The 23,262-nt window shown below is 45.5% G+C and overlaps 1 protein-coding gene across 4 annotated transcripts; it reads right to left on the bottom strand.

The window, feature by feature from the left end:
* Positions 1-198: 198 nt before the first annotated feature.
* Ift46 (intraflagellar transport 46) lies at positions 199-22,457 on the bottom strand. 4 transcript variants are annotated; one of them, XM_006510671.4, is made up of 13 exons: positions 19,740-22,457; positions 19,129-19,225; positions 18,682-18,730; positions 14,275-14,351; positions 10,680-10,813; positions 9,108-9,182; positions 8,860-8,953; positions 8,453-8,581; positions 6,498-6,619; positions 6,009-6,075; positions 3,286-3,346; positions 2,937-3,022; positions 2,017-2,428 (listed from the first exon to the last, which is right to left on the bottom strand). In XM_006510671.4, exons 4-13 carry the CDS (start codon positions 14,314-14,316, stop codon positions 2,333-2,335), a joined length of 906 nt encoding a protein of 301 aa, XP_006510734.1. In that variant the 5' UTR covers positions 14,317-14,351; positions 18,682-18,730; positions 19,129-19,225; positions 19,740-22,457; the 3' UTR covers positions 2,017-2,332. The 4 variants fall into 4 exon arrangements, 3 of the variants coding, with proteins under 3 accessions (NP_076320.2, XP_006510734.1, XP_006510735.1); NM_023831.3 differs by lacking the exon at positions 18,682-18,730 and having other exon boundaries at positions 199-2,428; positions 19,740-19,904; XR_001779069.2 differs by lacking the exon at positions 18,682-18,730 and having other exon boundaries at positions 6,393-6,619.
* Positions 22,458-23,262: the final 805 nt, after the last annotated feature.

Here is a 23,262-nt window from a genome sequence, read left to right as displayed (position 1 = left end):
CATGGCTCGGTTACCCATTCAGTTGCTTAAGCCTAAAATATCTCAGCGTCATCCTTGGTTCTCTTAGCGGGTCTCTCACAGAGGAGGGAATACTGAAGGACCAAACACAGGCCTTGCTGGGTGTCCCCCAGCCCCACCCCACCCCACCCTCTGCCCCCAGCATCTTAGCAATCTTTGGGTCTTTGGATCACAGTCTTTGGGTCTGGTTTTATTTCTACGTATTTGTCCTGGAGTCAATCAAGCCTGTGCAATGAGGTCCCCATAAAAATTCCAAGGGTGGGGCTGAGAGCTTCCACGTGGACAAAGGAAAATTCCTCATTCTTGTGCTGCTGGGTTCTGATTCCTGGTCTGCATTTTTGTCTGTCATGGGAGGTGAGGAGGTGAGAGGAAGCAACCACTTTGCTCAAAGTCCCTGCAGTGGTAGGTGAGGCTCTGCAACCCTCCTCTGCCCTCAGCATCATCTGGCCACAGCCACCTCCTAGATACCAACCTTTAAACTACCATGCACCACTGTGTGTGTGCCCGCATGTGTATGTGTGTGTGCATGCTCATGCAAGTGCACGTGGCTTACAGAACACAAGTTTTAGTAGTTTTCTCCTTCCACCATGTGAGTCCCAGGGATTGAACTCAGGTGGCCAAGCTTTGTGACAAGCACCTTTACCTGCTGTGCCATCTTGTCAGTTCCTTCCCCATACTTTTGTCACCAAATTGTTGTGTTAAATGTCCTTTGTTAAAAACATCCAGAATGGGGCAGGAGAGATGGCTCAGCAGTTCAGAGCACTGGCTGCTCTTCCAGAGGTCCTGAGTTCAATTCCCAGCAACCACATAGTGGCTCACAACCATCTGCAATGGGATCCGATGCTCTCTTCTGGTGTGTCTGAAGACAGCGACAAAAACCCAACAAAACTCTAGAACGGTTTCAGGTTTCCTGGCTGGGAACCAGTTGATACCACTCCAAATTGCTCCTGAATCTCTCCTCCACTTCCACCCCGCTTAAGCAGCTCCTCCAAACACTGCCACAGCCGTGCTCCCTGGAGCCACACGCTCTTGCCTGTGCCTCTCAACCACCAGTGGTTAGTCAGGCGTCCCCACAACCCGCTCCTCGGAGTTCAACATATTGCAGAACCTAGAGAAACACTTTTCTCAATTTTTCATGAAAGATGGTCAAAGGATGCAGGTGAAGGGGTGAACAGTGGGCACGGTGGCTCAGGCCTGTAATCCTAGTACCCAGAAGCAAAAGGTGATAATGAACTCGTAACGCCTGAGCTTCATAGTGAACTGTAGACCACTCTCGGCTGTACAGAGAACCAGTCTAAAACAAATACAATTATTTTAAAATTCACAAAGATGTGTAAGATGCATGCCACCTTTTGGGAACCTCCCTGTATCTGACTGTCTGAAAACTCTCCAAGGCCTGACCTTTTGAGTTTCCATGGAGACATCACACGAAGGAACAGCTGAAACCTGGACCACTATGCTGGCATGTGACTGGGCAAAAATGGTCTGATCTAATGCTGTGGTTTGGGTGGGATGCCAAGTGAGGTCTGGAAATTACTCAGTTTGCTTCCTTGCTGGTAAGGGGCAAGTGCCCATCTAAATGAGGGTCTTGGTCTATTATCCAGATAGGTCAACAAATTTAAGAATAAACTGGGTTTGCTGAATATACCTGAAGGCCTGGTACCTGGGAGGTAGAGGTGGAGGCGGGAAGATCAGGCCTTCAAGACCAGCCTGCACAGATAGTTCGAAGCCAAGCTGGGCTACAGGAGATGCTGCCTCACAACACAAACAAAAGTAAAATAAAAGAATGTAAGATTGTAGGAGCAGATGTCCATGATTGCCTTGGGGAAAGATTCGGGGTTGTGGGCTGCTTGGGGAGAAAGGGAGGTGAAAGAAGGGCAGAAGGTCAAATAGAAGGACATGATTCTCAGAGGCACAGGCAGGCCTGCTGTAAGGCCCCAACCCGACCCTACTCACTCTAGAGAGCATCAGGGCAATGGGACACTAATGAGCCAGAAGCCATGGGTGAAAACCAGTATGTATTCCATCACAACCTGACAGAGCAGTCTGTGTGTCTCTGGAAGCTCTGTCCCCAACCTGTGTCCTGGGGCTCTCAGAGTCCCAGTTCTTCCAACTCAGAGGCCCACAGCAGAGTGGCTACATCCTTCCTCTGGAATGGCAACGGGAGGCAGGTGTAAACAAGGTGTGCCCTGCCCTCGAGGACAAGGCAGCAGGGTTCATGTTGACAGAGCCCAGCTGTGGAGCAGGGAGACATTAAGCTGCCAACAGAGACCACATCTTCATCTAACTTTGAAGCACAGTCCCAGGAGGAGGCTCAGATGAAAGTCAGTGTCTCCGCATCCCCAGCCTGGGAGGCAGAGTTGGGTGGAGGGGTGAATACTTTTTTGCCTTCAGCAAGAGCTTTAAAATGCTGCAAGAAAGGAGAGGACATGTTTGCAATATGCTGGCTGCTGCATTTTAACAAAGAAAACCACTTTAAAATCCCTTTAAGTTAAACTGAGTGTGCTGGCACAGGCCTGTCACTCCACAGTTGGGAGACTGAGGCAGGAGGATCACTGTGAATCTAAAGCTAGGCTGGGCTACACTATGAGTTCCAAGTCAACTTGGACCACAGTTAGACATGTCTCCAAACAAAACAACCACTTAATCTCTCTCCTTGACTCCAGGCTTCCAGGCTCACACTTTAGTTTTCCCTTTGGAAGGGTCAGCAATGCGCCCATCTCCTTCAAACACAAAGCCGTGTTCTATTTCCTTCCTGCTGGCACTCCCGAAGCTGCTTGTTTGCATGTGTGGGTCCTCACTGAGCTCCATCTGAAGGCCAGCTTCTCACCTCCCCGCCCCAGCCTCCTCTGCTGCCCAGGTGAGGACAACCCCAGCAGGGCCCAGGGCCGCTGCGGTGAGCACGCCTCTTGTCTCACCTGGGAGTTCTTGAACTCTGAGTAGAGGGAAAAGAGCAGGTGGAGAGACTGAATCCGGCTCTTATAGAAAGGAATGTCCAGGATCGCTGCAACAGACAAGCGCGTGCAGGGATGAAAACCAACAAGCTCTGGCCCTAGGGCCCTTCTGTTGTGGATGCCAGCCCCTCCCAAGTGGGACATATTACTTTGAGGTTTGATACTCAGCCCCAACGCCACACTAGAGGCTGTAAACGGCACAGCTGGCTTCCAGTGAAGACTGCAAACCAAGACACTACTGTGTAGGGAACAGGAAGCCCTTCCAAAGGCCTAGAACACAGATGCCAGAGGCGGGGCTGGGAAAGGCGCTTACCACAGATCATGTCAATGTACTCAGCCAGGCTGCAATCGATCTCGACAGTGGGCAGACTCACCTGGTGGAAACATAGGATGGCCCACAGTCAAAAGGCTCAACATAGGCCCTTGAATCCCAGCACATGGGAACTAGAACTCGTAGATAGATCTCTATGAGTTCCAGGATAGCCTGGTCTACATAGTAAGTTTCAGACCATCTGGGGCTACATTGAGAGACTGTCACAAACAAACAAATAAACAAAGGGTCTGGGAAGATGGCTCAACCATTAAGAATATATATTGCTGCCAGTGGCCTTGCAAGCCTTGTACCCTGAGTTCAATCCCCAGAGGTGGAAGGAGAAACCAGCTCCACAAAGTTTCCTTTGCGCTACACATGTACACCACGGCAATGTCTGTGCTCACCTCACAATTCTAATTAATCCTGGGGAAATGGCTGCACTACTGGACAAAGTATACAGATGCAATGCGATCCCCACCAAAATTCCAATAGCATTCTTCACACAAGCAGGACAGACACTTCTAAAATTCGTTTGTGAATTCAAGGACCACAGTCAAAGTAGTCAAAAAACACAGCCAGAGGTGTCAAGTTACCTTACCGCAAACTATACTACAGAGCCACAGTGACAAAGCAAGCACAGTACTGCCACACAAAACAGTGCAGACCAAAAGGGACAGGAAGTGCACCTGGCCCTGGAAAGGAAGCCGTGCAGTAAATAGAACTGGCAAAACCAAATCCACCTATAAAGAATGATACTAGGAAGGAGGGCGACACAGAGAAACCCTGTCTCGAAACACTGGGGGAAAAAAAAAAGACGTTAGGTCCACACTTCTCATTCTCACAAAAATGAACCCAAATTCATCTCATCAATGGCTAAGGAAAGCAAAGTTACTCCACTTCGATCTCACACAAGTCAGGGCGGCCAGTGTCGAGGAAACAGAGGACAACCACTGGGTGAGGGAAAGAGAAGCCTTCTTCACAGCTGATGAGAATGTAAACTACCGGGCGTGGTAGCGCACGCCTTTAGTCCCAGCACTTGGGAGGCAGAGGCAGGCAGATTTCTGAGTTCGAGGCCAGCCTGGTCTACAAAGTGAGCTCCAGGACACCCAGGGCTACACAGAGAAACCCTGTCTCAACAAACAAACAAACAAACAAACAAACAAAAAGAGAATGTAAACTGCTAAGCGCTGTGTTAGGATTCAGTATGGAGGCTTCTCTAAAACCTAAACGTAGAATGTCCGTACATGTCTCAGCTCTACCGCTGCTGGGCACACACACAAAGGATGCCTGCCCCAGAGACGCTCACTCAGCCATGTCTATTGATGCTCTAGTCACAATAGCAAGCAATGGATTCTGTCTACATGTCCACCAACAAATGAATGGATAATGAAAATGGACACCTATAGACAACGGAATTTCACGTAGCTATAAAGACAAAAACGGAAAGACAAATAGCAGTATGATCGCCCACATTCGGTCTCTAGCTGTTAATATTTTTATATATGTATTTATGAGGGATAAGTGTTGGAAGAGGCTAAGAAACAAGAAAGGGGCCTTGAGAAGGGAAAAACAAGGCCTTAAGGGAGAGTGAGAAAGATGACAATACCCATGCTATGAAAGTGGAAGGGACATAGGTTACAAATAGGGAGGTGATGAGAGCAAGTAAGTATACGTGAACGCATCATAATGAAAGCTATTAGTTTGTATGGTACTGAAGAAAAGGAGGCAAAAAATCTGGTTTTACTTGGGTGTGGTGGCTCATCCTGTAATCCCATCACTCAGGAGACTGAAGCAGGAGGATTGCCATGGTTGGAGGCCAACCTGGGCTATATAGTCAGTTCCAGTTTAGGATACTCAGTGAGAGCCTGTCTCTAAAAGAAAAATGAAGAGGGGTCTCAAAATGTTTTCTCTTACTAGAGGACAAAGGATGCAGCTCAGCTGGTAAGGAGCCTGCCTAGCACGCAGGAGCCTGACTGACCTCCAGGAAAGCCGTGGTTCTTAGACAGACAAAAGACAGACAGGCAGACAAAAAAAAAAAGAAAAAGACTGGATAGATAAAATTTAAATTTAAATATCTTTAAAAATGAGACGTCAATTTCTTAGATGAACATAAACATCTCTAGACAAAGCAGCATCTAAAGCAATAAGGTCTGTGCACACTGCTAGGTACAATGTCCCAGCGGCATCACTGAGGCACATGAAAGCTGGGGACCATCCAGATGCTCATCAGATAACTAACTGTCTCCTACACACAGCCCATAGCACGGTGCACAATTTACTTATGGAAATGGGTGAGAAGACACGGAACAAGACGGGTGGAGCTCGTCACGTGGAGAAGAGGAGGACACAGAGTGTGCGCAGAGGGCTGACTCTCTAACTAGCTCGATGGTAGAGCACTTGTCTACCACATGTGAGGTCCTGGTTCAGTCTCCGCTCCTGAGGATGGGCAGGGGGAAGAGCTGTTTAGAGCTAGAGAAAATAAAAAACAGGACAATGGTCACCGTGGCGGGGGAGAGAAGGAGGTTTCTGGAAGGCTGGCAGGATGCTGTTTACCACCTAGTGCTGGTTATATAGTACGTTCAGTTGGCAAAGTGATCAAGCTTTCTGATACGCATCTCTCTCTCTCATGAGTTCCGGTTCCGTTAAAAAGTCAGAGTGCTAACAGGAAGAGGAACCCTGGGCCCTGGACGGATGCCGTATTACTCCTACTCCTTCCCCCTCACCTTTCCCAGGAGCTCTTCAAATTCCGGGGACCACTCCTGCATCAGAGTGTCAATGTCGGGCATGGGCCTAAAAGTGGAGAAGAAAATATGAAGCAGACTCATTGAGCAATGACATTAGCCACTTCTAAACCAGGTCCTCACCTGGGAGAGACCCTAGACTGGAAAACCAAATTTCTCAGGGCATGGTTTGGAGCAGCTGGCTCAGTAACCATAGCAGAGAGCTCTCATCTTTGCACCTGCAATCTGCAGCAGCTGCCAACTTTCCTATGTTACATGAATTACGATGTAAATGTACATTTTTTTTTAAGGACCTCAGGTTGATCCAGTTTACCCCAGGTTTTGACCTTTCCTCAAAAGCAAAGGGTCACCAATGGTGACACTTACTATAAACTACAATGGTGAAGTCGTTCTCTGCCAGGTATTGTCATGGAGGAGGCAGAGAGGCAGGAGGTCAGCCAAGACTACATAGTGGCCTGTAGTTATCGTCACCTGGTGTAGTGCACAGTTGCAGGGGGCTTGGAACGGTGTAACTCAGAGATGCTCTCAATCCAGGTGTCAATGGCTTTGGGATTCTTCTCTGCATCCTCCAGGCTCTTTACTTTCATATGTTGCTATAAAAATAAGGAGAACAATGATTAGAACATTACAATGAAACCCAAATCAACTAATAACAAACAACTGTTGGTTGTTTGGGGCTTCTGTGTGTGTGTGTGTTATTGTTCTATGTCAAGTTGATGCAAACTGACGTCATCTGAGAGGTGGGGCTACAGCTGAGGAACTGCCTCCATAAACTGCCCTGCGGGCAAGTTTGTGGGCATTTCCTTGGTTGATGATTCATAGCCCCTAGCACACTGTGGGCCATGCCACCCTTAAGCAGGTAGTCTTGGTTGTGGAAGAAAGCAGGCTGAGCAAGACAGGAAGACCAGCCAGCAAGCAGCACTCTTCCATGGCTCTGCTTCAGTTCCTGCCTTACGGTCCCTGCCGTGGCTTCTTTCACTGGGTGGCTGTGACATGGGAGGTGTGAGCCAAGTTAACCCTCCCCTCCTCGAGCTGATTTGGTCATGATGTTTATCACAGCAAGAGAAAGCAGACTAGGACAGTAATTTAAAACAATTAATTGGTGAAGTGCTATTTGTTGGGTTTTCTCAGCACTTGGAAGGAGAGGTAGGTAGATTTCAGTGAGTTTGAAGTCACCCTGGTCTATAGTGCGGTCCAGGCAAGCCAGGGCTACACAGACAGACCTTAGCTCAAAAAAACAGAAAAAAGAAAAGACAAAGAAAGGAAGGGAGAGACGGAGGGGAGAGAAGGAGGGGAGAGAAGGAGGGGAGAGAGGGAGGAAGGGAAGAGGAAGAAAGAGAGTTGTTAATTAGGCATTGATGTACACCTGCCATCTAAATCCTAGTACTTGGGAGGTAGAGGCAGGAAGATCAAGATTAAGGCTAGCCTAGGCTACCTGACATCTTGTCTCAAAAATAAAGAAAACATAAAAAACCTGGTGTAGCCATGGGAAGGATGTGTGGTATCAAGGAATGCTGACCACAGTGAGATGCCATTTCCTATTTGCTTTAAATGACCAGAATTTAAAAGGCCAATCACCAAGTGTGAAGTAAGGATTTGGTGAAGTTTACATTCTTATTCATTGCCGGAAAAGCTGCTACCAATTCAAAAAAACATTTTGGCAGTTCTTCAAAATGCTAGCCAGAGCAACTAAATGGCAATGTGACCCTTCCCTCCACATACATCCAAGAGAAATCACACACAAGCCACACAGACTTAGACTTGAATGTTCCAGTGACATCATTAACAAGAGTGGGAACAACTGGTGGGACCAAATGCACTGTGGCTTATACACAGATGGAGTGTTGCATAGTCACGAGGAGGAATGAAGGCCACTGCAATTAAGAGGAGAGTACGCTATCTATAGGGCTTCTTTCTGGAGTGATGCAGGGCTGGGGCTCAGCTCAGTGCTAGGGCATTTAGCTAGCATGGAAAAGTATGGCTTTGACCCTGACTACTGTGCTAACTGAAGAGAAAAGGTGATACTACAACGCCATGAACGTCTGAAAGCCAGTGAACTGTCTAATTTAAAAGGGTGACTCAGGCCTCGAGAGATGGCTTAGAGGCTAAGAGCAAGCACTGGCTGCTCTTATAGAGGACCCAGGTTCAGTTCCTAGTACCAACATGGCAGCTCACTTTTGGCTTCCATGGGCCATCCATGTGATGATACACAGACATGCATGCAAGCAAAACTCCTATACACATAATCTTAAAAAAAAAAGGACACATATGTGACTCTCACAGTATGTAAACTGTATCTCAATAAAGCCATCACTAAAAACCCGGGCTGGTCTGAAGCTACACCCCCTTTAACAGGCAGTGATCAACTGAATACAAGATGGCAGTGCAGCCTCTGACCTAGGCCCTCCTTTAAACCAGCGGCTCACCGTAATATTATGCTGCTTGGAATTCTCTGTTAACCACAGCGAAAGCACGGTAGGGTCCGACTGCTTTGTCGATGGTTCATCTAACACCAAGAGGCCAAGGTGGTCAGGCTTTCCATCGGGACGTGGCACCTGGTTCAGAGAAAGGCTAAGATCACTGGACTAAGCCCTACTGAGAATGAACTCACATGATATATGAAGCACAGACATGGGACTAACTTCACGGTTAGGTAGGAGACAAGCACAGAATACTGTATCACATAACACACTGAGTGGAATCTGGAGGAACTCCAATGCAATGAGCACTATTAAGGCAGTGAATGCTCATTAGAGAAACTAGAGGAACGATTAGAATAGAGGAACTGGAACCAACCCCAGGGGACACATTTTTTAGGATGCACCATCTGTACCTTTAAAAATGCATCGATATCCCCAACAGCTGGGATAAAATCAGGAATGAAAGGTTTCAGTTTGTGGTCCAGATCGATCAACTGAGGTGTGTACCTGCCAGGGGCAGTTGAGGGAAAATGGAAGCAGTCAGAAAATGTCATTTGACTGGGCTAAAAAGCCCCAAAGGAGCTTGGTGCTGCTTCAGACTCGAGAGTGTAAAGGCCCGGGCACGGCAGGCGAGGTGTGGACAGACGGCTCTCATGCTTACCGGCTGATGTACTCAAAGAGCTCCTTGATCTCGGCCGAGACTGGCAGATGCTCGTAGTCGGCAGGATCATACGCCCTGGGGAAGAAGACGTGCAGGTCAGGGTGGCCCTCGGGAGCACAGGCAGCAGGCCTGTAGTCCATGTGTGATCTGACTAATAGGGACGTGACCTCCAGCCTGCCTTCTGTCCCTGCCACATACTACCTTCCTGGTAGCCTACAAGGCAGCTTTGACAATGATTATAGTTAGCTGTCAATTACCTCTTAACTAAAGGAGAAAGCTGCAGGAAACCCATGCGCTTTTAAAAAAAACATGTATGGCTGTTTTGCCTACAAGTGTGACTCTGCATTACATTTGTACCTTGTACCCAAGGAAGCCAGAAGAGTATGTCAGGTCCCCTGGGATTAGATAGACAATTTTGAGTGGTCATATGGGTGCTGGGAATTGAACCCAGGTCTTCTGTAAGAGCAGCCAGTGCTCTTAACTGCTAAACCATCTCTCCAGGCCCCACAACTTTTAAAAATCTTTGAGTATGTATGCGCACATGTGTGAATAAATGTGATATATGTACACGTGTGTGTAAGTGCACATGCCAGAGAATGCACATGGAGGTGAGAGGAAGATACAGTGTATGAGAGAATAAATATGTATACAAAGGTCAGAGCCCACTTGAGGGAATCGGTTCTCTCCTTCCACCATAGGGGTCCCAAGGAATGAACTCATGTTCTCAAGCTTGGAGGCAGGTGCCTTTGCCCTCTAGGCCATCTGACCCAACCCTTGGGTTTTTTTGGGACAGGGTCTTATATAGCTCATGCTGGCTACAGGCTTTCAATACCCTGGCTTCAGCCTCCTGAGTGTTGGGATTACGGGTCTGTGTCACCATGTCCAACATCACTAAATCTATTTTATACATTTTTTAAAAGATTTTTATTTTATATGTATGATTGTGTGCAAGGGTGCAATCCTAAGTACATACATACAACCTGCGGCCTCACATATCCAGGCAAACACATGACCACTGAGCAAGCTATACCCCAGTGTAAATGGATGATGGTCTTCAGAATGCATGCTGATTATAACCTACAGAAATGAATTATGACTCACTGTGTCAGTGGGGCTGCAACAGAGTAAGATCTGTTGTTGTTGTTGTTTTTTTAGTGTCACCAAGAACCCGGCCTTGATGTGAGGCCCTGAAGCTTTTCTCTCCTGTCCAGGAAGGACCTCAGCCTAAACTGGAAACGCTTGCGTGGATGCAGTTTGCCCCACTAGATAGAAATGCTTTGGCCTATGTACAAGCACACTTCCTCTTTCCCGAACCAGGGGCTCCTTGAAAGGCAGAGGCAATGTTTTAGGTTTGTGATTTGCCAGGTCCACAAGTGTCTCAGATAGTTGAAGTGACATCACAGGACAGACGAGGCAGTGGAGCCAGAAAAGAACAAAAGCTCACAGTGCCGCGCTCCTGAGATAGGAGGGAAACCCTAAGTAGCGGGCATCAACGGATGCTACGATCTACTCCCAGACATGCCCCTTCCACTGCATCCTGAAGGATGTTCCCTTGGCACAGGGTCATCCTACCCTTCCAGAGGTGCTCCATGCTCCTCATCGTCATCGTCGTCATCGGAATCCGTCTCAGAGGAGTCATCGTCGTCATCATCATCGTTCTCACTGAAGCCCTGCTGCGGTGTCAGCTGGGAGGGCTTCTTCTTCTCCTGGCAGGGAAGGGGATGGGAAGAGGTTACATAAAGAACAATTCAGTTCCTATGCCTGACTCTGCACTGCTCTCATAGTGCCCACAGACACTGCCTGCCACCAAGTCACCAGAAAGGGAGCCCTGTCCCCAGAGTCCTGAGAACCTTCTCCTTCTAAGCAGACCTCCATGTTCTTCAACCATAGTTGCCTACTAGAAATGGTACAAATTCTATCCATCTTATGCTTAAGAACGTATTACTTGATCTTGGAAGCTACGCATAAACTTTGTGCAAAAGCCTCACTCTCTAAAATTTAGAAAACAGTGGTGGGGCTAGAGAAATGGCTCATCAGTTAAGAACACCCAGCATCCATGTCCAGTGGCTTACAACTGCCTGGAACTCCATTCCAGGGGACCCTCTGGACTCTGAGGGCACCTGTACTCACATTCACATAACCACATGTCCCCATTTATACATAACTAAGAGTAAAATAAATCATAGAGGGCTGGAGATAGCTCAGTGGCTATGAGCACAAACTGTTCTTACAGAAGACTAGAATTTGGCTCCAAAACCCCCATCAGGTAGCTGACAACCTCCCAGCTATAACTCCAGCTCAGGGGATCTCATCTCTCCATGGGCACCTGCACTCATGTGCAAAGATACACACACAATTTTAAAAATTAAATATTAAATAAATGAATATTGGAAAGAGGTAACAACTCAAGACTATTGGGGAGTAAAAATAGATGAAGTGGGGAAGACAAACTTTATAAGCTCATAGTACTCAAAGACTGTAGAGACTCAAAGATTGCAAGAATGCTGGGCTGGAGAGATGGCTCAGGGGTTAAGAGTACTAGGACTGCTCTTCCAGAGGTCCTGAGTTCAATTCCCAGCAGCCACATGGTGGCTCACAACCATATGTAATGAAATCCAATGCCCTATTGTGATGTGCCTGAAGACAGCTACAGTGTATTCATATACATTAAATAAATAAATCTTTAAAAAAAAAGAATACTTAGAGTAAGGTGATGAAAAGATTAGCGGAATAAAGTCCACAATCAGCCCTGAGCCTGGATTCACAGCAGCAGCTCTGGAGAGTAGGGGCTTCATATGCTTGCTCAGCAATACCCCCTTCATCGTGTATCTGGTTTGTCCACAGACCCCTTCCCTGTGAGTGAAAATGACTATATATTCTAGCTCAGGATAAGAGAACCCTTTGTTCTTGACATTATAGCCTATGTTTGAGTTTCTGGCTGGCCATGCTCCATTCTACCCTCTCAGGTCCGTGAGAGAGGGCCTGGAGGTGTCTGCACTTGCAGAGACAGTTGAGACAGGGTCCTTATCTTTGCCTCTGTGCTCACAGCCTGTGGCATGCCCTCCATTAGGTCATGACAGGTGGACAACTGGCCTCTTTTTACAGTAGCTTTTAGGGGCTGGAGAAATGGCTCAGCAGTTAAAAGCACTGGCTGCTTTTCCAGAGGTCTTGCGTTCACTTCCCAGCATCTGTTTCTGAGGGTTAGTAGGGAAGAAGCCCTGGGTTCAATTCCAACTGTCACATAAACTGGTAGCCCATACCTGTAATCCCTGGACTCTAGAGAGGTAGAAGTAGGAAGATCAGGAATTTAAAGCCAGTCTTAGTGATGTGAACTCCCAAAAAAGACCTGGTTTTGGTCATATTTTCCTCTAATAATGAATAAAAGTATATTATGACTTCTAATATCTATTCTATTTCTAACCACACAAATGTAGAGTTTATTTAATATACTTTATTGATATACTGGTATAATTGATAAGAACTTATCCTTGGTCACATAGGAAGCAGTTTTTATTATATTTTTATGTATTTATGGGAGGAGGGTGGGCACATGCATGTGTATGGAAAGCAGAAACAACTTGTTCTAACTCCCCTTCCTTCCAGGATGGGAGTCACAGAGATCAAATTTAGGTGGTCAGACTTGGTGTGAGCACCCTTACCTACTGAACCATCTTGTCAGCCCAGGCAGTTTTGGCAACAGGCAACTTTTAAGAATACTGACTGTCAGGCTGGCATGGTGGTACATGCCTTTAATTTTAGCACTCAGGAGGCAGAGGCAGATGGAATAGGTTTCTCTAAGTAAGTTTGAGGCCAGCCTAGTCTACATAGTGAGTTCCAGGACAGCCAGAGTTTTATAGAGTCCTGTCTCAAAAACAAAAATATTGGCTGTCGAGCCAGGCAGTGGTGGTGTTCACCTTTAATCCCAGTACTTGGGGGTTAGAGAGATGGCTCAGTGGTTAAGAGCACTGAATGCTCTTCCAGAGGTCATGAGTTCAGTTCCCAATAACCATATGGTGGCTCATAACCATCTGTAATGAGATTTGATGCCTGCTTCTGGTGTGTCTAAAGACAGCTACAGTGTACTTATATATAATAAATAAATAAATAAATAAATCTTTAAAAAAAAATCCCAGCACTTGGGAGACAGAAGTATGTGGATCTCTATGAGTTCAAGGCCAACCTGGTCCACAAAGTGAGTTTCAGGACAGCCAGAGCTATTACACAGAGAAATCCTGTTTTGGAAAACAAAAATCAAAAAAATCCACACAGAAATATATATAAAAAGGAAAGAAAGAAAGAAAGAAAGAAAGGAAGAAAGGAAGGAAGAAAGAAAAGAGAAGGAAAGGAAAGAGAAGAGAAGAGAAGAGAAGAGAAGAGAAGAGAAGAAAAGAAAAAGAGAGAAAAAGAAAAGAGAAAAGACATTAAAGTCACAAAATATTGGCATCACTGCAAGTGCTAGGAACAAAACCCTGCCTGGTTTTGTAATTCTAAACACTTGCTTAGTATATGAATTTCTAAGACTGCTTATCAAAAATATAAGTTCTGAGATAGGACCTTTGAGACTTTGGGAGGGAACTAGGAATCTATATTACTGTGTTTTACTCTTTTATTGTATGTGTATGGATGTTTTGCCTGCATGTGTGTTAATGCACAGCCTTGGTGCCCGGTGTCCAGAGAGGCCAGAGACAGCATTAGATTCCCTGGAACTGGAGTTACAGTGTGAGCTGTCATTTGTGGGCTGGGAATTGAACCCAGGTCCTCTAGAAGAGCAAGCAGTTGCTCTTAGTCATGGAGCCATCTCTCCAGCCCAAGGCATCTTATTTTTAAGAGCAAACATCCTAGTTGATTCTCATAATCAATAAAGTCTACAGCACTGTTACATTTTAGATGAAGCTCCTCACTAAGAGCCAGCATTAATGACAGTCTGTGTCAGGGACGGGCTCGCTAGTGAATGTGACATTCTAGCTTTGATAGCTAGCATCTGACAGAAAATAACAACAGCAGGCTTCATTCCTGAAGATGCCATCATCTCAAGACTCTACTCTTGACTTTCCTACAGGAGCCCAAAGGTACTCAGGCACTAGAGGTTCCTGCGGACTCAGAGCCTTCTCACACTGACCACACCCAGAGCCGGGTCAGCGGAAGCTGAGGGTCACAGCGCACGCACCTTATTGTCCTCCTCGTACTCGTCACTGCTGTTATCAGCCATCGTCTTGTTGGGAAGAGCGGCAGAAAAAGGAGGGCCTTAGAGGAAGAATCTTTTCATTAGTTGATGTTTAAATTATTGTTTAAAAAAAACAAATATGTTTGCACCTTTTTATTTTTATTTAATTTACTTATTTTTGGTTTTCCTTTTTTCTCCCCCCAGTTTTTCAAGGCAGGGTTTCTTTATGTAGCCCTGGCTATAATGGAATTCACTTTGTAGACCAAGCTGGCCTTGAACTCACAGAGACACACATGTAGAGGGAATCTATTGTGCAATGTGTAGAAACATTTACCTGTCATTTTTTATTTCTTAAGCCTTGGCCAATGAGCTGAGGCAAGATTAGAAGGGGAGACATCTGGCAGAGACAGAGGAATTCTGGGAAACTAGTCAGGTGCAGAAGATTTTACCCCAGAAACAAAAGGCAGTCGTATGAAACTGAGGACCGGGTAACCAGCTATGTGGCAGGACTTAGAATAAAATAAACAGGTGATTAAGATATGAGCTAGTCAGGGAATAGAGCCAAAGCTATTGGCCTAAGCTTTTATTTATATATAAATCTCAGAGTTGTTATTTCTGGGAACAAAGTGGACGAGTGGAAAAATACAAGGTTACAAATGGTAACCTTTTACTACACACACATGAAGCAAGCATGTTTTAGTTCTACCACTAGGGAGGCAGAGGCAGATGGACCTATAAACTCAAGACTTGGGCTACATGGTAAGACCCTGTCTCAAAAATAAAATAAAAATAAAATAAAGCCCGCCGGGCGTGGTGGCGCACGCCTTTAATCCCAGCACTCGGGAGGCAGAGGCAGGCGGATTTCTGAGTTCGAGGCCACCCTGGTCTACAGAGTGAGTTCCAGGACAGCCAGGGCTATACAGAGAAACCCTGTCTCGAAAAACCAAAAAAAAAAAAAAAATAAAAAAAAAATAAAATAAAATAAAGTAAAAAAAAATAAAGCATGAGGGGAGAGCTAGGATACTGAATTCTAGTCATCGCTGTGTCAACTCAAGACGCTGTTATAAGCACGCCTCTGCGTAGCCCTGGACTAGAAGCTCCACTAACTGACTAGCTGCAACTGTGAGAACAGAGCTGGAACTGAAGCAGGGGTAAAGGGTGTGAACAGAGAAGCCACAGCTGCTGGGCTAATGGGAGGAGGGCTTGAGGTGACTTCCCCTCTCTGAGCATCAGTATTTTCTCCTCTAAATGGGGTCAGTGACAGGACTGAGTGGCAAAGCCCACCTGGAAAGGAGTGGCTTAGAGCCTGGCAAGTAGCAGCTAGCTGTGACTTTGAATTTGCATCAGGGCATAAGAGCATTAAGAGAATCTGTAGGAGTAATAACATTCTGAAATCAAAAGTATAACTGGATGTAAGATTAACCAGCATGAAAATGTCAGATGCAAACTGAACATTTTTTGACTTAATAAATTACCCAGCCAAAAACAAGTCCACAGCTGACAAGAGCATAAACTTGTTAAGTCCCTGGACATGGTAGCTTACAGCACTCAGGAAACTGAGGCAAAAGTATTTTAAATCCAAGGCCAGCCTGAGCTGCACAGTGAATGTCAGGTTAGTCCGGGCTTCACAGAATAAAATCCTATTTTCATGTAAATAAATAAAACCCTAACATGTTGGAGGAAAAACACCTAGTGGTTCAGTACTCAACATGCTAACTTCCACAGCACAAACACTAAAATCTGGAATGATGCAGAGATTAAAACAGCCTGTGCAAGGACGGCATGGAGATTCATGGAGCATCCGGCTGTAATTTTGGGAAATAAAGTATGTATTCAAAAGTACTAAAAATGAGAATTCAGACAGACACTTCTTCACCACCAGACACAGCAGCATTGTTCATAATTGCTACAGGCAAAAACAACACCAGTGTCCATGAGATGAGAGACTTAAAAACATTGTGTATCCATACAATAGACTATTTATTATTCAGCCATAAAATTGAAAAAATTATGATACATGCTATAGCATAAGCAAACCTTGAAACATGTATATGGGACACAAGCTAGCCACAAAAGGACATTATGATTTTACCTAGTGTCTTAGGGTTTTACTGCTGTGAACAGACACCATGACCAAGGCAGGTCTAATAAAGGACAACATTTAATTGGGGCTGGCTTACAGGTTCAGAGGTTCAGTGCATTACCAATCAAGGCAGGAACATGGCAGCATCAAGCAGGCATGGTGCAGGAGGAGCTGAAAGTTCTACATCTTCATCTGAAGGCTGCTAAGAGAATACTAACTTCCAGGTACCTAGGAGTAGGATCTTAAAGCCACGCCCACAATGACACACCCACTCCAACAAGGCCACACCTTCAAATAGGTCCACTCCCTAGGCCAAGCATATACAAAACCATCACACCTAGGAAATGCCACCAATAGGCAAATTCACAGAAGCAAAGTAGTGGTTAATAGGGACTGGAAGGAAGGAAAGAATCAAGAAATCTCTCTCTTTTTTTTTTTTTTTTTTTGGTTTTTTGAGACAGGGTTTCTCTGTGTAGCCCTGGCTGTCCTGGAACTCACTTTGTAGACCAGGCTGGCCTCAAACTCAGAAATCCGCCTGCCTCTGCCTCCCTAGTGCTGGTCAAGAAATCTTTTGTTTCCTTGTTTGTCTGTCTGTTTCTGAGGCAGAGTCTCACTATGTAGCCCTGGCTGTCTTGGAACTCACTATGCAGATCAGGTTGACCTCAAACTCATAGAGATCCAGTTGTCTCTGCCTCCCAAGTGCTGGGATTAAAGTCATGTACCACCATGCCTGGCAGTAGTTACTGTTTAATGATGAGGAAGTTCTAGTAGTGTTTTAAATGAGAACAAACCCGGAAGCTCATATGTTTGAACGTTTGGTCAGCAGTTGGTAGAGCTGTTTGGGAAAGGTTAGGGGAGTGTGGTCTTGTTGGAGAAGCTGTATCACTGGAGACGGGCTTTGAGGTTTCAAAACCCCATGCCGTTCCCATTCAGCTCTCTACGCTTCATGGTTGTTGTCTAAAGATATAAACTCTCAGCTGTTCCTGCTGCCATGATTTTTCTCAGCTACCGTGGATTCTAATCCCCTGAAACTGTAAGCCCCAGATAAACTTTCTCCTATAACTTGCCTTGGCCAAGGTGTCTTATCACAGCAATAGAGAAATAACTAAGCCAGTGGTGACGGTTATCACAAAATGTAAATGTCCTCAAAGCCATTTAACCTTACACTTGAAGTGCTAAAATAGCATTCTACACCATGTGTATTTTACCACAGTAAACAACAGTCATCCCCAACTGAGGACTCAAATCTAACGCAGGAGCAAGCCTTAATGATTCTGTAAGGGCAATCTATGCTGTATCTGTGCCATGTCTCTATCCGTGCCACAGTCCAAGCCATTACCATGGCAACCCAGCCACTGCCACAGTACTTTCACTCACCACCCCAATCTCACCTGAGAACCCTCCAATAAATTCTCCATGTGACAGCAACAGCCTCTGGACTTCTGCTTGATAAGCCTCTCGCCTCCCTTCTGATCAGACCATAACACACTGCCCTCTCACCAGGCACTGGTCTTTCCTCTTGAGTCTTCCCTGGCCACAAATCGATCCCCACCCACCACCATTATGCTTCATAGCAGTAAACCATTTGCCTCCATCCTGCACACATGACATTCTTCATGAAGACTGTCTAGTCACCGGCCATCTTTCTTCTAAGATTCCAAGTGTCAGGTTGGCAGGGATGTGTCTTTTGTTTGCTGTTGTGCTAACATGGCACATAGCAAGCATTCAAACATGTTAGGTGAGCTGAGAATACTGGTGCACACCTTCACTCTCAGCAATGGGGAGGCAGAGGCAGGCACATCTCTGAGTTGGAGACCAGCCTTGTCTAGAATGAATTACAGGGCAGCCAGGACTATACAGAGAAACCCTGTCTCAAAAAAAGAAAAACAAAACAAAACCAAAAAAGGTTAGGTGAGGGCTGGGCGTGGTGGCGCACGCCATTAACCCCAGCACTTGGGAGGCAGAGGCAGGCGGATTTCTGAGTTCGAGACCAGCCTGGTCTACAAAGTGAGTTCCAGGACAGCCAGGGCTATGCAGAGGAACCCTGTCTCAAAAAAACAAAAAAAACAAAAAAAAAAAAAGAAAGAAAGAAAGAAAAAAAGGTTAGGTGAATAAATGAATGGCATCAAGTCTTCTGATAAAACTCTGTTTCGATTAAAGCTGGGATGGCAAGTTAAGGGCAAGTGATGAAGCATCTTAATGAATTGTTAGAAACAAAAGCACAGTGAGCCAGGCTGGAGAGATGGCTCAACGATTGAGAGCACTGGCTGATCTTCCAGAGGACCCAGGGTTCAGTTCCCAGCACCCACACTAGAGCAGCTCATTACCATGTGTAACTCCAGTTCAAGGAGATCTGACAACATCCTCTTCTGGTCTCTGAGGGCACCAGGCAGGCAGGTGGTTCACAGAAAAACATGCAAGCAAATAACATACATACACATAAACATTTCTAAAATAGTAATTTAAAAATTAAATTAAATTAAATTTAAATTAAATTAAATTAAAAAATTAAAAAAACCCAAAACACAGCGAACCTGTGCCAGAATCTACTAGCAGTAACAGCGAGTTAAAAATGACAGGGGATAAGTTTGCACTCAAAGATCCCAAAATCTGATGGACTGGTTTCTCCCTCAACTAGTGAGAAAGCAAAATCAGCGCCAAGTTAAAGCAGGAGGTCAACACTTGCTAAGAGCTTGCTGAATACAACCTGAATCCTATCTGCGCCACTTGTTTGAAAATCACCTCCCTTTTTTTTGTCTCTCATCTTCTCTTACCTTGCTGTCCTGGGGTTGGAGTGCTAATACTGGCAACCTCTTCCGAGTCGTTAATCTCTAGACGCTCATCGTATGTCTGGTTCTCAACAATTTTGGTCTAAGCAAAAGGAAATACGATTACATAGCTCCTATCATGGGATATACATCCAGCCTCGGTGCAGAGATGCATTCACCCCGATCCAAGCTTTCCCCCAAAGGAAAGTTTCCTGACCCAAGAGCATTATTTAGCTAGCATTGGCTGGGTGCCAAGAGAAGTGCAGTGGAAAACGGTATCCAACCCTTCCCAGCAGCAACCCAAAAGCTCTACATAAGATGCAGGCAGGGAAGCACAGCATGCACAGCCAGACTGCGGCCGGCCGTCCGTCTCAGGTTTGGTCAGTTTTCGCACAGCTGTTGAGGCTTCTGCCAGAGGTGGAGGGTATGGGGATGGGACAGGATGGTCCTGAGAGAAGGCAAATTCCAGCCTCGGCCCCATCCACTAATCCTCAGAGCATCACCTCTACTTCCGCCCGTTTTGAAGATAGGATCCCACCGGGTTCTCGGAGAGTCAAGGATCCAGGGCAGTTGGTGGGGCGCAGAGAGCAAAGAACGCTGGCGGGAGCACCAATTACCTGTAGCCCCTCTGGATCCGTTTCTTCTATTTGGAAAGAACCCCAGCCGAGGACTGGGGTCTCACTCTCAGGCCCAGCCACTTCAAGGATCCCTAAGTGCAACAAGCCGCCTGTTGTCAGTCGTTAGGGAAAAAGATAAATAAATCAAAACAAAGCGAGAGTCTGAAGGAACGATCGCGAGACGTGCCCCGCCACTGCGCCGCCACCCCGCCCCTCTGCTGCGGCCGGTGGTGGCGGAAGCAGAGACGCGGCGCTGGGATAGAGCGGCCCCGGGCACTAGGCGGTCTAGCAGCCCGCTTATCTATGGTTTCCGCAACTGAGTCGGTTGTGACATCTAGTGGCCAAAGGTGGAAGGCCAGGCTAGTGGATTTCTTTTCTCCAACTAGAAACTGTCATCTCAAAGACAAGGCTCATTTGGCCTACAGTCTCTCCTAGATAGGCCTAATCCACAGTTTAGACACTCTTCAAGGAAAAGTCCAAGCATGTTTAAAAGCCCTTTTATAGCATCTCTGTGGCGCGATAGCCCTTTTCCTCGCGATACCCTATGTCACAGGAGCATACTTTCTCTTCCTTCATCTGAGATTAGGATTTATCTGTGTCCTGTGTTTTTACTTGCTAAAGAAAACTATGAGTCAGGCAAGCTGGTGCATAACTGCTATCCTAGCGCTTTGGAGGTGGAGGTAGAAGGATTAGAAGTTCAAGATCAGACTCAGTAAGTAACTTGGTAAATTTGAGGCCAGCCTGGGCTATTGAGGTCCAGTTTCAAAATTGATAAAAAATAATAATAATAAAATAAAATAAAAAATAACACAGCTGGGCGTGGTGGTGAAAGAGTAGTAAACTCAGTGCTCCAAGGTATGCTAATCATAAAACAGATAGTGACATTCCTCCACCCACCCACTTCCTGAGTTCAAGGAGTATTCATTCAAAGAAAGTCACCCTGACCATTACCGGAAGCTGCAATGCAAATGTGCTATTGTTAGGGGCTCTTAGAAACTGTCTTGAGAGTTAACAATTACCAGGTATTCCTTGTGACACCTGTGACTTTGTACTTCCTTGTGACTCTTACCTGGTATTTTTGGTATTTTCCAACAACGCCCTTCCCACCTCCTTGAGTTGTGGTTTTTCTCCTTTAAATACCCCCTTACTCAGCTACTCGGGGCGCCACAGTCCTCTACCCCTGCGTGGTGTATGACCGTGGGCCCGAGAGCACTCTTGAATAAAAATCCTCTTGCAATTTGCAACAAGACCGTTTTCTCGTTGGTGATTTTGGGGTGTCGCCTCTCCTGAGTCAGAACGTGGGGGAGTCCTCATGTTGTGGGTCTTTCAGTGGCACATGCCTTTAATCCCAGCACTGAGGAGGGAAAGGCAGACGGATCTCTGAATTCTAGGCCAGTCTCATCTACAAAGCGAGTTCCAGGAAAGTCATGGTTATACACAAAGAAACCCTATCTGGAGGCCACACCACCCCCCAAAATAATAAAAGAAAAAAAGAAAAAAAAAAGAAAAGCACACTGTCTATTCTTGCAGAGGTCCTGAGTTCAATTCCCAGCACCCACATCGTCGCTCACAACCCTCTATGAGAGGGATTTGATGCCCTCTTCTGGCCTGCAGATGTACATGCAGCAGGGCACTAACCTATAGTGTTCAGACCTACAATCCCAACTCAGAAAAAGAAAAATGAGAGACTCATACGTGCTTCTTTAAAAAAGAAAATCGATACCTAAAAATTGTACAGAGTTATGGGGCATTTTGTGTTGTTTCTATACATGTGTACATTACAAAATATTCAAGTCCTAGCATTTCTAGATTCTCAACCTTTTAAAACAAACAACTTGGGGCTGGTGAGATGGCTCAGTGGGTAAGAGTACCTGACTGCTCTTCCAAAGGTCCAGTGTTCAAGTCCCAGCAACCACATGGTGGCTCACAACCATCCGTAACAAGATCTGACGCCCTCTTCTGGTGTGTCTGAAGACAGCTACAGTGTACTTACATATAATAAATAAATAAATCTTTAAAAAAAAAAAACCAAACAACTTGATGTATGATCTTATAGATGGTTGTGAGCCAGCATGTGGATGCTGGGAATTGAACTCAGGACTTCTGGAAGAATAGACAGTATTTTTAACGGCTGAGCCATCTCTCCAGCCCTTCAACTTTTCCTTTTCTTACTTGACACAAGGGCTCATGATGCTTGTGGCCTGCATCTCACTATATGGACTTGGCCTCAAACTCATAGTATCCTGCTTTTGCCTCTCAAGTGCTGCTGTTTCACATGTGTGCTGCCAACAGTTCTCATTATTTTGTGGGGAAAAAAATCAGGGTTCTTCCTTCTAGGTTTTTTTTTTTTTTATAAAATATATACTAAACTATATTTTGTCCTTAATAGTCAACTTTTCTATGCAACAGAACACCAGAACATATTTCTTCCTTTTTTAAATTTTATTTTTATTTTATGTATATTTGTGTCCTGCTTGCATGTATGTCTATATGAGGCTGTCAGAGTCCCTGGAACAGGAGTTAAAGACAGCTGTGAGCTGACATGTGGATGTTGGAAATTGAACCTAGGTTCTCTAGAAGAGCAGTTAATACTCTTAATCACTGAACTATCTCTCCAGCCCTTTCTTTCTTTTTTCTTTTCTTTTTTTTTTGTTTTGTTTTGTTTTGTTTTTTTGAGACAGGGTTTCTCTGTGTAGCCCTGGCTGTCCTGGAACTCACTCTGTAGACCAGGCTGGCCTCGAACTCAGAAATCCGCCTGCCTCTGCCTCCCAAGTGCTGGGATTAAAGTCGTGCACCACCACTGCCCGGCTAATTTTTATTTTATTTTCTGTTAGTGTTTTTCTAATTCCTAAAAAATATTGGGGCTGGAGAGATGACTCAGCAGATAAGAATACAACCATCTGTAAATGGGATCTGATGCTCTCTCTGGCATGTCTGAAGACAATGATAGTGTACTTACATACCTAAAATAAATAAATAGTTTTATAAAAAGATTTTATTTACTTTTATATGTATGGGTATTTTACCTGCAAGTATGTTTATGCATCATCTACAAGCCTGGTACCCTCAGAGTCACAAAGAGGGTGTCCGATCTCTTGGAATCGGAATTATAGATGGTTGTGAGCTGCCACGTAGGTGTTAGAAATTGAACCTTAGTCCTCTGGAACAGCAGAGGGTCCTTGTAAATCCCTAAGTCTATCTCTTCAGCCCAGACTTTAAACTCGAGTTTCCTGCCTCTGCCTCCCAAGTGCTGAGATCAAACATGTGTCACCAGAGCTGGCTTTTGTCCCTGATGGGTATGTGGCACATGCCTTTAATCTCAGCACTTGGGAGGCAGAGGCATGTAGATCTCTAAGTTCAATGCCAGCCTGGTTTATAGAGCAAATTCCAAGACAGCCAGGATTACACAGACTAACCCTCTCCGGGGAGACCTTTCTTTTCCTTTTTAATGTACAGAATTTCTCCAGTTTCACCCAAGCTGTTGCAGATGGCTCACCTCAACGCTTCGTTGGGGTGTATACAG

This window comes from Mus musculus, chromosome 9, assembly GCF_000001635.26.
Source record: "Mus musculus strain C57BL/6J chromosome 9, GRCm38.p6 C57BL/6J".
Taxonomy (NCBI): domain Eukaryota; kingdom Metazoa; phylum Chordata; class Mammalia; order Rodentia; family Muridae; genus Mus; species Mus musculus.
The sequence above is the reverse complement of the archived record's forward strand: the minus strand, read 5'-3'. Positions and strand labels throughout refer to the sequence as shown.